Source organism: Lutra lutra, chromosome 13, assembly GCF_902655055.1.
Source record: "Lutra lutra chromosome 13, mLutLut1.2, whole genome shotgun sequence".
Lineage (NCBI taxonomy): Eukaryota > Metazoa > Chordata > Mammalia > Carnivora > Mustelidae > Lutra > Lutra lutra.
In genome coordinates this window covers 30105013-30119183 of record NC_062290.1, presented here as the reverse complement: position 1 = coordinate 30119183, position 14171 = coordinate 30105013, and the positions used below count along the sequence as shown (strand labels likewise).

The window sequence follows — 14171 nt, the reverse complement described above, 5'->3', positions numbered from 1 at the left end:
CTGACCCATTTTTAACATAGGGGGACCCTATCTTGAAGGGACTTGTCACACACTTAAGGAGAAGATGTGGGTGTCTGTACAATAAAATTACACTCTTTATGTGTGATGGAACCAGAGAACATGTATGCATTGCAATGAGCTTTAAAGAACACCTAGTTCAACCCTTCTCATTTTTTAGGCAAGAAAATCAGGAAGTAGATCAATTAGAGCATTTGTCCAAGGTCTTACAATTATTAAACATTAGAGCCAGGTTTCAAATGCTTTCTTCTGGCTCCATGATCCCCTGGAGGTTTCTCTAATGCACAGCCATGCCCTTTTCAAGGAAGTGAGTTCACTGACCAAGTGATGTTGAGGACCTCCTCAGGCCAGATAGTTTATGTTGATGCTGTGTGGAATTCAAAATGAACATATACATAGATGTATCAGTAGGTGGGTGGGTGGGTGGGTGGATGGAAGGATGGATGAATAACTTGAGCCCTTCACTCAGGAGCTGATGGTCTAGTTAGAAAGAGGGAAGACATCAGTGTAGATGGGTACATCCAAAGCCAAGCATAGGCACTCCTAGCCCAGGTACTCCAGGTATGAAGCAGATCGGACCAGCAGTGCCCTGGAGTTCAAGAGAAAGGGGTGATTTTCAGTAGCACTGGGCAGTAACAGCCTAGTGGGAAGGGGTGGCATTTTGTTGGGGACCTTGCAGGATAGATGTGAAGGTTCCATAGGGAAGTGGGCTAAGTCCAGAACGTTCCTTTGGGTGACCGATACAAAAAAAAGAGGAGACCAATAAAATAGAGCGGTTTAGAGAGACTTAAAAATGTTTTTTTCTTCTGGTTTTGCCATACCTCTTTTTTCAAGGTAAGTTTATCTCCCTGAGACACTTGGAAAGGCATGGGTTTACAGAGCATTTTTGTAGAAATGACAGAATAAGAGATAGGTGATAGATAATAAGGTAATTGTGGATCAGTATATTTAATGTCATGTCTATAGAACAAGAATAAAAAGCTGGAAAGTAGGAAATCTGGCCACCTGGCAGTGTTGTTTACAGCATTCATGGTTAAGAGCAGGAGAATTCATTTTGAACACTAACTGTTAATAAGGACATTAACTGCCAGTAAAAAAAAAAAAAAAAAAAGTCAGTAATATTTTCCCACCTGAATATATGTTAATATATTAGAAACCCTACTAATTAGTCTCCATTTATTTTGAATTTGTAATAATTCAACTCTGAATTATCTTCCCTGAAATTGTAATGTATGTAGGAAAAAGCAGATTAATGGTGTAAACAAGATTATTGGGAGGATACTTAAGAAAACAAGACTTTTCAAGTACTTTGGTAGCATTCATTCATATAAACACCCACATGTTAGTTACAATTGAGTATTATCTATTCATTAAAGCAAGCCTGTTGAGTCTTTACTTGGCAAAAGTTGTGCTCCTTTTGACAGATACTTAAAAGGGATCGAAATTGGAGTTCTTTCTAGTTGTTCTATAGTTCCGATCTTGCACTGATTTCCTTAGGTTATTACAGTGAGAATGTTTGTCTCTGCTTTCTATTTCACTAGACAGTGGAAATTGGAACACTTGTGTTACAAATCCGGAGAACTTATCACAGAAACAGGTTACATGGATCAGGTATATTTTCCTTTTGTTTTTTTTTTTGCAAGAAATTCTCAAAAATTCCTCAGTGGTATGTGTTATCCTAACGTGTGGCCTGTTCTTTTTAACTCTGACAGATAATAGAATATCTTTACCCTTGTTTAATTATTACACCTTTGGACTGCTTCTGGGAAGGGGCAAAGTTACAATCTGGGACAGCATACCTACTGTAAGTATGTGATCTTATTTTCTGATGTCTGTGATTTCTAAACTTTAGAATGTTTCGGATGTTACTGGATCATTGTTTATTCTATTTCAGTTTTGAACAAGAAATAAAAACATTGAAATTCCACGGGCATTTTTTGAGTGACTAGTTGGGGGAGAGCAGCAGAATGTTTTTCCTCTTTTCAAAAAAAAAAAAGTTCTGAAGGCACCATTAAATTTCATTCACTTTTACCAACCTATTTATATGCAAATAAAATGCAAATTCTTTCAGAGTATGTATGATTTTTAACTCTTTAATAAAGTGTTCAAAGTTTTGCTAACCAGGCACTGCCATAGGTTTGAGTTATTTTGTAAGGAAAGAGAATGTATTAGTGCGTACATGTCAGAATTAAATATATTGAGTTAAAGTTCAGGATCCTCCTGCAGAGTTAAACACTAACCTTTCTTGAGATCACAGTAATGACATTGAAGGGGGAAATCCGCTATCTTTGAAGGCCATGGTAGGGGATGCCTCACGGGTTACCAGTTGGATATTATATACTGCGCATTGTTTAAGGAATAATTGTTAATCAGTGTAGACATTTTCAGTTAATTATGCAAGAGTTCGTGCTTGGGTTATTGTTTCTGTCCTAGCTTACGCATATCTGCAAAAGCAATTTGCAGTGGCCATACCCTGACCTTCAGTGTACAGTTTTAGATGGGAAATAAGGGGTTTTGTGTTTTCTGGTTGGGAGATTCTGAATAATGACTTCAGCCTGGTTAAGCAGCTACAGTGTGGTTTGAACCACATAACAGGCAGCCAAAAGCCTTTCTGGTCTGTCAACAGCACAGATTCAAAAGTGAGTGTGGGGGGAAGTGGCCTTGATGGTGGTGATGGCAGAGGCAGCAGGGGGCTTTCGGGGTCCACTGCCAGGCTGTCAGAGAGAGCTCATAAGTATGGGATTATTGAAGGTAATGGAGATCAAATATTTTGATTGATGACATTTACAAAGCATTTATAAGGCTGGCAAGTGCTAATTTGGCATCATGATTCCCTCTTCTCCCCCTGCCCCCCGCCACTGCCCCACCACCCCCAACCCTTATTTTTGGATTTCAGTCTTCTGCTAAGAAGCACCCTTCGGCAAATTTTGATTTCAGGTGCTAAAGAGGACATATTAGCCAGAAACGAGCCTTTGATCTCTTCGTTAACTTACAAGCTCTCTGCTTGCCATGTCCATTCATGAGTTACTTTCCTGACTGGGTTTGCATACAGATCCCCGGGAAAGGAGCACTCGTTTTCCATGCCAGGGTCCCCACGCTGCAGCACTCCCAGAAAGCCTCGTGCAGCCCAGACGCGGTATACATGGATCTGCACAGGCTCAGAGGCTTGGAAAAGCCTCTTTTCATGCTCTCGCCTTCTGATTTCTTTCACAGAGGTAAGCCTCCTTTGCAGTGGACAAACTTTGACCCTTTGGAATTCCTGGAAGAGTTAAAGAAAATAAACTATCAAGTGGACAGCTGGGAGGAAATGCTGAATAAGGCCGAAGTTGGTCATGGTTATATGGACCGGCCCTGCCTCAACCCAGCTGATCCAGACTGCCCGGCCACAGCCCCCAACAAGAACGCAACCAAAGTGAGTACAGTCATTGATTCTGCTCCCGGGGACCGAGAGCAAAGCTTGCTGTCTTCCCCCCGCCCCATGCCTAGTCCTATTATTTTCATTTTTAAGATTTGATTTCCAACCACCTTTTTTGTCTATGGAGCTAAGTTTGTTTATAGAGCTAAATTTTGCTGGAAGATTTGCCGTATGCCTCTCATTAGCCTTGTTATTAATGTTCTCTCTGAAACAAACAAGCCCTTAATGCACTGGATTTTAACAAGGCATGTGACCTGCCTGCTAATTCCCGTAATTATGTGGCTGTCTTTTTATTTTAGCCTCTTGATGTGGCCCTTGTTTTGAACGGTGGATGTCATGGATTATCCAGAAAGTATATGCACTGGCAGGAGGAACTGATTGTGGGTGGCACAGTCAGGAATAGCACCGGGAAGCTTGTCAGGTAATCCAGCACATGGAGGAAAAATCCAAGCCATCTTTTTTTTTGTCCTTTCCTCAGAAACCACTTCCCTCCTGACATCTGCAAGTGTATTTGTACTAATACCTAACTGTTATCCTAGCTAGCCATCTGGTGTAATAGAATATTAGGAAATAGTAGTGGACCAGACCAGCCTGAAAAACCACCTTGTGGGGAATTTTTCAAGCGGAGATTTGTTGTTTTCATCGGGACCGTAGTTAGTGATTGTAGGTTTGTAGAAGACCTATTATGTAGAAAATGGGGCAAGTGTAAGGCAGGCGGGCGGCAGTGGTCACAGAGAGTAGGGAGGAGCGGTAGGAGCTCAGTTCTGTCACAGACTGGCCGACAGCCGACGCCTGAACAAGAATCGTCCTCTGGGCACTCACGGACTCCCCTCGGTCAAGCGTCAGGCTCTCCATCTGAGATCTCTCCCTGGGGAGGGCTGTCGGCTGGGATTTCTGCACAGGCGAGTGCACACTGCTGAGCCCAGCGTATCTGGTCAAGCTATCTGCTCCCCTACCCTTCCTGTCTCACTGACTAGAAACTGAGAAAGGAAATTGCTTATTAATTGAATTTTGGAGTATATCTGTAAAAGGTTTGTAAGGTTACACCTTTAATATGGTACATCCATCTATTAAATAAAATCACCATCCAGGTCCCGTTTAATGGAAACATGTGCTCATGTAGGAGAGAAGGGCCGTGAGTGAGGCGGGGGCATGCGTTCGGGAGTTTAAGCAGCGAGGACAGCTTCCTGGGAATGCTGATGTCGTGTCTTTGCCTCCTTGTCACAGTGCCCACGCCTTGCAGACCATGTTTCAGTTAATGACTCCCAAGCAAATGTACGAGCACTTCAAGGGGTACGAGTATGTCTCGCACATCAACTGGAACGAGGACAAGGCAGCAGCCATCCTGGAGGCTTGGCAGAGGACATACGTGGAGGTAAATCGGCACATTCCAATGCCCACCTTTGAATCTGGGTACAAACCCCTCAGTTACTCCGTGCTTCGTTGTTGCCATGTTTTAAAACAGGTTTTTTTGTTTTGTCTTTTCACTGGAACCTGTTTTCAAAACAAATCCTCATTTTGGGAACCTGGTGGAGTGAAAACTTTTTTTCCTTTCCTAGATATGGAAAACCTTCCTGTGTGGGTGATGGCTAATTTTGATTGGGATGCGTAAGACGTTTTGAGTTACCAATTGTGAACTCCAGAGCAAAGGCGTAACAGTGTTTAGAAAAACACTGGGTTAGCAAGAAAAAGTGTCTGGAAAACATTAGCAAAGCATTGAATCTGTTCACAGCTGCACTCCCCCTTGGTTAGGTCATGTGACAGGAGCTGGCCTTTGTTTCCCAAGCAGTGACCTCTGCTGAGCTGCATGTGACCTTTTAAAAGTGGCCAGCGAATGAAGGGGGGAGGAGTGGCCACAAGAATGAGTTGTTTTGGATTGGGGGGAGCCGATGGGACCACAGGTCTGTTGTAGAGCCACGGAGAGGAGAAGGTTGGCCTCAGGTGCATGGGACCTAGAGGTACCGTAGGCGTCGGGCACCGGCTCACCCATGGCACCACATTGCCAGCTGATCGGCAGTGGCCTTCATTGTCCCGGGACCAGGGTCGTTTCACATCAGTCCCAAGTTCAAACCGGAATCATGTAGAACTCTTTTTAGTGCATCAGAAAAAAGTGAGGCTTGAGTGGAGGGGACATATCCCCCAAGGTCTGTGCTCTTGAACCTCACTGACACTTCCATTCTGTTTGGAACTTTATGTCGTGACCACAGGTGGTTCATCAAAGTGTTGCTCCCAACTCCACTCAGAAGGTGCTTTCCTTTACCACAACGACCCTGGACGACATCCTGAAGTCCTTCTCTGATGTCAGTGTCATCCGAGTGGCCAGTGGCTACCTACTGATGGTAACAGTCAGTTCAGTTCTCCTGGGGGAGCACGGGCGGAGAGCTGGTTTAGTTTTTGGGTTTGATCTCTTCCATGACCGCCCCTGCTTTTTAACTGCTCTTAACACACACATGCATCCAAGACAGAGAGAGCTCGGCTTTGATTTCAGAAGTGGTCGTGTAAAGCATTTTCTCCCATTTGCGGTTTGCCCATCTTTGACTTGTATCATTTCGTGTGATGTCTGTAGTGTAAATTGTTGTTGTTGGATTTAATAAGTTCTACCTTTTGATTTGGGGTGATGGGTGGGGGAAAACATTAGAATCCTTACACATTCTAATGTTTGGCTTTTGTTTTGTGTCTCCCCCTCCCTGTCTCCCCCTCCTCACTCCTTCACCTGCCCCCCACCCCGTTGTTCTGCTCGCAGCTTGCCTATGCCTGTTTAACCATGCTGCGCTGGGACTGCTCCAAGTCCCAGGGTGCCGTGGGGCTGGCTGGCGTCCTGCTGGTTGCACTGTCAGTGGCTGCAGGATTGGGCCTGTGCTCATTGATCGGGATTTCCTTTAACGCTGCAACAACTCAGGTACTCAAGGAGCCATCTGTCCACTGTTTGTCGACAAACACCCCTCCCCGGGCTTGGCCCAGTGGCCTCCTCCGTGTCCATGTCACCTACAGGGTCCTCCGACCTTTACTACCAAGATGCCACACTTCCTGGGAGGCGGGGGGGTTGCTATCTTCTGAGTGGAGCCCTTGGCACTGGGTGGAAGTTCTGTGGGGACTTGGTGGTGGTAGAGAAGCTTCACTTATCAACGCAGTGAATGAAGGTCATTCATTAGAGCCATGGTTCTCAGACATGAGTGTGCGGTAGAGTCATGCGAAGGGCTGGTGACATCTCCAACTGCTGGGCCCCGCTCCTGGAGTTTCTAATTACCTGCTCTCCATGATGCGCATCCAGGGATCGTGTTCTGAGAACCACTGCTTCTGATGAGTTAGCTTCCTTCTCATTTATTAGCTTAAAAAAAAAACAGTAGGGCTTAAAAATAGAAATGGATAAGACCTCCTGTGAGCCAGAGGGCTAGATCCAGGGGATTTTAACCTGGGAACTAGGTTCTTCACCATGAGCTGCTGTAAGCTGTCCGCAGGGTAGCTGCTGGGAGCAATGTTCCCCATGGCTCTAGAAGGAACCAAATTGGACTTCATGTGTCTAACGCACCGCCCTTTGCGTTCACTGCAGGTTTTGCCGTTTCTTGCTCTTGGCGTTGGCGTGGATGACGTTTTCCTTCTGGCACATGCGTTTAGTGAAACAGGACAGAATAAAAGAATCCCTTTTGAGGTAATAGAAAAACAAAAGAAGAAAGCTTTGGAGCCAGCCAAAATCACCTCCGTTCTTGAGTATTTGTCCTTTAATTTTCTTTAATCTGGCCTAGTAGACCAAGTCAATGACACGTTACTGCCTCTATATGAGTGAAAGAATGAGAAGAATTGCAGAACACCTATTTCAAAGCCCATATTTGCTTTTCTGGATTTTTTGTGGGGTTTTTGGATCACTTTGTCCCCACCTTCCCTCCTCTCCCAACACACCCCTTTTAAATCCTAAAAATTGACTTCAGTGATTGTCTCGCAGCTCTGTGCTTTGGATGCAGTAGTCGGGAACGGTACAGGACTATATAGGTAGTCCTGAAAGCATTTTCGATGCCAGTATCAGGGGTGGGCAGAGATAACCCTTTCTTCCATTCTGACATCAGCATGATAAACTACGTGTTGTCTCCCTGTGTCGTGAATTTGAACTGTCAGCCCGACCTGTGGCATGAGGGGACCCCACGCTGTGCAGCTCTCAGCACTGTGGTTTCTCGTCCTCAGGACAGGACTGGAGAGTGCCTCAAGCGCACAGGAGCCAGCGTGGCCCTCACCTCCATCAGCAACGTCACTGCCTTCTTTATGGCCGCACTGATCCCCATCCCCGCCCTGCGAGCCTTCTCCCTCCAGGTGAGTTTGCAGTGCTGAAACGTGTTGCGAGCACCGCACGGAGGCCGAGCAGCCCGCCTCCCCTCCCCCTCTAACGTGCTTCCGGTACTGCTGCCAGAATCTAGGTAGCGTGTCCGCATCTGGGGCTCTTCCGGTAGAAGCTTCCTGATGCAACAAACCCAACACTCCCTCTAAAATACATCCCAGGGCTCTTCCCCTTCTTTCAGTTCTAGAGCCCAGATGCCTGGGGCCCAGGTAGCCCCAGGACCTGATGCCTTAGGGAGTGGTCCTTCGCTGTATAGTGAGACTAAAACAACACAAGGGCCACTCTGTATAGGGTTCTGAGAAGCCCCGCTGTTCTGGACAGCCAGAAGTCCTCTGGTTTCATCCACAGTGTGGCTAGCTCTTGGCCATCCCTACTGCCAGTGCCCACTGGGCTTCCCTGCTGGCTGCCTCAGCCCCAAAGCATCACCCACCCTCTCTGTTTCCCTAAAGTAGCACCAACACAAGACAGTTGTACAGAGCAGATTTTCCTGACCAAGAGGAAGAGGCTACAATATAGACCAGGCCAGGTGATCACTTAGAATTGTGTACGGTTGACCCTTGAACAACATGGGGTTTGGGGGTGCTGACACCCCTCCCACACAGTCAGATCTTCATATAACTTTGAGCTCCCCTGAAATTTAACTACTAATAGCGGCTGTTGACTGAAAGCCTTACTGATAACATAAACAATCAATTAACACATGCCTAATCCATCTGTTTTCTTACAACAAAATAAGCTAGGGGGAAACGTTATTAAGAAAATCCTAAGGAAGGGGCGCCTGGGTGGCTCAGTGGGTTAAGCCGCTGCCTTCGGCTCAGGTCATGATCTCCGAGTCCTGGGATCGAGCCCCGCATCGGGCTCTCTGCTCAGCAGGGAGCCTGCTTCCTCCTCTCTCTCTGCCTGCCTCTCTGCCTGCTGTGATCTCTCTGTCAAATAAATAAATAAAAAATCTTAAAAAAAAAAAAAAAAAGAAAATCCTAAGGAAGAGAAAAATACATCTCGAGTGCTGCAGTGTGTTTCCTGGAAACAGTCAGCCTCGATGTGGACCCGTGAGGTTCAAACCCGTGTTGTTCGAGGGTCCGCTGGACTAGCTCCCACCATCCAAATGTAGGGGCCATCCTCCGCCTGTAGGGGTTTGTCGGTGGGCCCGCACTCACCACCTCTTCCCTTAGCTCCTCCACAGTCTCTTCCAGCCCTCTCTCTTCTTTTGATTTCCTACTCTCCTCTCAGGCTGCAAAGAAAAGTCAAAATGCCTCCGCCCTCCTGCAGAGCAGTGTGGCTCCTGCATTGTTCTGCTCTCTCTTCCCAAACCAGACCCTTCTACACCTAGAGGCCACCAAGATATTTCTTTGGCGCAGAGAGCCAGCTTATACGAACGGTAAGAATGGAGAGCTCCCTAGGCTGGGGACACAGCTCTGGTCCATTCTGTGCTTGGTCTGGAGTGCTGGCAGGGCTCTGCGGCTGCTCAAAACTCTGAGGAATCCTGACACCGGTCAGCAAAGCGGAGGAAGAACGCTAACTGACCGGTTTGGGATAGGGTCCTCCTAAGCCCCAAATGGTTTCAGGTTTTGGTATTGCAAAGATGTTACCGAAGTTTTGTGAATTAAATTCACACTTTAAAGTTTCAACTGTTTTCCAAGAGAGGAGCGGCGGCATTCCCCCCTTGTTCTCTATCAGTATGATATCATCTGTCATCTCTCAGTATGATGATAATTTATGAGATGGCCAGGTTTTTAAGGGAAAATACTTTCAGTATCACCTTTTTTTTTTTTTTTTTTTTTTTTTTAAGAAGGAGGGGCAGAGGGAGAGGGAGAGCAGGCTCCACATTCAGCGTGGAGCCCTATTTCACAATCCTGACATCGTCACCTGAGCCAAAAATCAAGAGCTGGGGTCGCTTATCCAACAGAGCCACCTTGGCGCCCCCAGGTGCCCCTTGGGGTCACTTTTTAAGCTGTTGTTATATCCAGCATCTTCCTACTGCTTTACTCTTGTTAATCACCAGAAGGGTGATTTCGATTTCCTGTGACCAGGAAGAGAAACTGACAATTCATAAGTTTGGTTTCTCTTAATGCTTTTGTCCACACTCTTCGCTCCTTCGTAGTCTTCATATTTGAATTTCATTTCAGCGATGGCTAATGAAGACCTGAGCAGCTAATGATCCTGCTGTGTCTGGGACATTAGACTTACTTAATATTTAGCGTAAGACAGAACACGAGAAAAGATTTTTGTACCAATTACTGCAACCATCATCCCCGAAAAAAAAAAAAAAAATACTAAAAAAAAAAAAAGAAAAGAATAAAGGGTTTATTATAAATATCTAAAAGTAGAAGTAGTAAGTGAACTAATGGATAAAGTTAAATCTGAATAAGAAAATGAAAACATGTCTAGCTGCCTAACTGCTCAGTGATGTGGAAGACAAGTGAAAGGTGCCCGCTTAAGTGTTGGGACAATTACCTTTCTAGAATGCCTTTCTGCATGGGTATCTGTACACCTGTCTGCAGTCTCCCAATCTTCCTGCCTTCACCTGCAGCAGACGCCAGTGTTGAGAAATTGTCCCCCTCCTGTAACAGTGAGACCCTCTCCCGCCTCTCTCCTTTTCCGCTCGCCTTTTCCTCGCTGCTCTTTATTTCTGCTCCGCCTCACACTCCTTCATTTCTTCTTGTGTCTCTCTCTCATTTTGTCCTCTCCTCTCTCAGTACACTGATGATTCATCAAGGCATACTGTCCTTTAATGATACCCTATGGTGTGGTGGTCTGAAAAGCTACATGAGTTTCCCTTACGCCTTTTAGAAAATCCAGTACGCTAAAGTTCTCCCAAGGTAAGCAAGCACCTTACCGAGATGAAATGAGTACTGTGAGTTTTGCGTTTCTATTCCAAGCCCCTGGGGTACCACTTTAGAAAACTGAGGCCTTCCAGGAGTCCTCATGTATTAATGACTGGCTTCCCATATTACTGGCTTATTCTCTGTCAAAAAAACAACCTAAAAAAATAAATAAGGAAAAGGAAAGAAAAAGAAAATGTAAGAAGAAAAGAGAGTGAATGTGCTTTGCTTTTTGCTGTAGCCATCAGAAATTTACACTGGTTTCCTTTTAAATATATTGACATTCAAAGTTGATCGTGATATAGCTTCTCTTTCTTTTAGTGAATTGGGTTAAGTTGTGCCTCCACGTATCCATTTGCGTTTGTGTTCTCAGGATACTATAGATTAAGCCTCAAAAGAAAGAGATTACAGTGGTTCTGTCCAGTAATAAATCCATATTAATTTAGGATTTGTCTTTTTGGAACTTTAGCAATTATCTAACTTTACCAAAATAAATAGAATTATTTTTTCCCAAAGAAACTGTCTTAGACTTCCTTACCAATCTCCATCCATCTGTCCAAATGCCACCTCTATACCAGAAAGCAATGGCACCGTCGAATTCTTTGGGTACCAGTGCCCTGCACTGGGGCTTTGCTGGTACCTGAATGGGATTTGTTCTTCAATGGAAACTCCTAGAACAGAACGCTGTATTGTTCCACACAGTGAGGAGTTCTAGATGAGGGCCCTCTGGGCAGGGTCAGTTTGTCTCTGCTCTGCAAGGGTCTCAGCAGGGCGCCGGTGGGTGTTCTGCCACAGGTCGGGAAGAGGGGGGGGAACCAAGTGGGTGGGGACATTTCCTTCAAGCACAGTAATTAGAATCGATTGACAGTGCAAATCATCCCCATCATCTTCTCATCTTTTCTTACAATGTCTTAGACTCCCCTTTGCACCAGCAATGACACTTCTCCCTTGCTGAGAAGTCCTTGCTGCTTGCTGGTCATTACCGTTTGGGTGCACTTGAATGGGACGTGGAAGTTGTGCCGTTTTCCTGTCCGGATATGTCCTCCCTAGGTATGCAACATGCCACTTGACAGCGAGTGCAGACAGGACGCTACTCTTCAGAGTTTGGGGGTTCTTCATGTCCTCCACAGATTCCTCCGGGGGATAAAGCTGGTAGCAGATGTGTCCCCAGCCAGCGTGGAAGCCTCGGTGCTGTTCCTGCCAGAGCACCTGGGCTGCTTGGGTTCTGCAGCCTCAGGAACTTTTGTCCAGAGTGAGATGCCCGGGAGTGTTCTGTCGCATTCCACCCCCAAATTCTAAACATGCTGATCATAGAAAGAAAAGCTGAAAGGATTCCACCTTCAGGATTGAGTTTTCCTGAAAAATCTCCTTGAGAATCAGACCCATCCCTGCCAGCATCCCTGTGGTCAGCTTGGTCAGGAGACCCAGCCCAGTCTGTGTCCATCCCCTCAGGAGGTGACCAGGTGACAAGAGCTCCCAGGTCTCAGTCAGGCTGAGGGCTTCAACATCAAGCCTGTGTCTAAATGTGATTTACTCAGTAACCACAGACTGGTGACCATCCTTTGCACTGTGGAGTCTCTGTTAGGGACTAGTGTCAACAGCAGTGATTACGGCAGTCCTGGTTGCCGTGGGGGATTGAGTGAATTGTGTATTAACTACCTGGTCTCCCATGACTCCCCCTTTGTCCTTTCTCTGCCCACAACAAAATTCTGGGTCTCCCTCTTAGACACCGCTTGTGGAATTCCTCCACATGGCACATCCTTCCTCCTGGGCCCCACCAGATGCCTGTTTTGTCTTCTACACCTCCCTGAGAACCTCCCTTGACCACCCACCGCCCTCTGCCCCCTGCCTCCACATACCCCTATGCATACCCCTACCCGGGAACTCCTCCATCTCTAAGCTGCTCTGGAACCCTTTGCAAGCTTTTATTACTATATATTTTTTTAAGATTTTATTTACTTATTTGACAGAGAGAGAGACACAGCCAGAGAGGGAACACAAGCAGAGGGAGTGGGAGAGGGAGAAGCAGGATCCCCACTGACCAGGGAGCCCAATGCAGGGTTCGATCCCAGGACCCTGGGATCATGACCTGAGCCAAAGGCAGACGCTTAATGACTGAGCCACACAGGCACCCCTATTACTACATTTCTGAGCCTGGATTGTAGTTTTTGGTAGGTCAGTCCTTGTCTTATTTCTCTCTGTGTCTCCAGTTCCCAGGACCATGTCCTCACTTTCCTTTTTAAAGTGTTTGTCTCTAAGATGAATCCTCTAGTCAAAATAGTGATTTTCGTATTAAGTCAATCCAGCAGGCCTTTAAAGACCATTCGTTAGAGTGGTTAAGTTCACAGGTTTCAAATATTTCAAGTTGGTGAGGAATTTCAAAGCAGACTAAGAAGAGAGGAGTTAGGTAATTTTTAGAACAAGTCTCTTGATGATTTTTTGGTTTTGTAGACTTGAGAGGGAATTAATTATTGAAAGGTACCTTTCCAGACCTCATCCTTGATCTTTCACCTTGAGCATAAATTCACAATTATTATCAGAAGCCCTTTGCAAAGGTCTCTTCTGATTCTGTTGGGTATCTCTTATAAGCAGGTTTTCTTTTCTCCCCCAGAGACATTTACCCAGTTGGAGGATGTTTTAGAACTGAGTAGTTCTTTGGAAAACTTCCTGAGACTTTTTAATTTTCAAAAAAATTTCTGATGATTTCTTGGTTACTTAGCATTCCAGTTGGAGTGTGTGTGCGCGCGTGCGTGTGTGCGCGTGTGTGTGTGTGTGTGTGCGCGTGTGTGTGTGTGTGTGTGCACGCCACTTCTTTCCATTCCTGTCTGAATGGGAGAGCCCTTTCAACTGTCCTCTGTTGACTTTCCCCTATTAACAGCCCAATTGTGTAATTTTTACTAGGTCAGCAGGAGATTTGCCAAAGCACTACAGAATCTAGCCCCGTGTTTATTCTAGGTTATGGAGTGACTTTTGAATCTGTACTTATTTATTCTGCATACTATAATCACACACAGGAATTTCTTTCTGCCTCACTCTCCTTGACCTTTCATGTTACTGTGCTCGCACACCCCACAGGCTACTCCCGAGGCTATTTGGAATGTGCCTATTAAAAACCTCAGGGGACGTGTTTGAAATTTTATTTCATGTTTTAAAGGTGACATTTTGATATACCCAATCCACTTGACGTATAAATACTCTGAGTATAAAATCAGAGTTGCGTGAAACTCTTAGAAATATTCTGAAAGGAGAATGTTTGTTTTCAATTAAAACATCTCAAGTATATTCCATATTCTGCCTTTGTAGATTTGGTTTGGTTAGGTTGTGAGCAAGACTCATTTCGTTCCTGTGTTTGTACATCATGGGTTCATGAAATTCTAAGAGATGGAAAGGATCAGAATGACGGGGCCTGTTCCTGTCAAATGGCCTCTTAATGATGGAAGAGAAGCAAAATGTTGAGAAACTCCAACATCTATTTCAAGTTTAAACACTTCAGTAGAGAACTGAAAGGATGTTGTTGAAAACTTCTTTTATTTTTAGAGCAGTCCTCTGACTGGGAGGAGACATACTGGTGACCTCTACTTTTTCTTCC

The 14171-nt window shown here is 45.4% G+C and overlaps 1 protein-coding gene across 3 annotated transcripts in view; it reads left to right on the top strand.

Annotated features, from left to right (window-relative positions):
* The window catches only part of PTCH1 (patched 1), a 63229-nt gene that overhangs the window by 23573 nt on the left and 25485 nt on the right, over nt 1–14171 (top strand). For all 3 annotated transcript variants that reach the window (XM_047699180.1, XM_047699182.1, XM_047699181.1), the window contains 9 exons: nt 1560–1629; nt 1731–1822; nt 3232–3430; nt 3733–3854; nt 4661–4808; nt 5641–5772; nt 6177–6332; nt 6984–7082; nt 7610–7735. In XM_047699180.1, the coding sequence (XP_047555136.1) occupies nt 1560–1629; nt 1731–1822; nt 3232–3430; nt 3733–3854; nt 4661–4808; nt 5641–5772; nt 6177–6332; nt 6984–7082; nt 7610–7735 (1144 nt within the window). The remainder of the gene's footprint in view (nt 1–1559; nt 1630–1730; nt 1823–3231; nt 3431–3732; nt 3855–4660; nt 4809–5640; nt 5773–6176; nt 6333–6983; nt 7083–7609; nt 7736–14171) is intronic.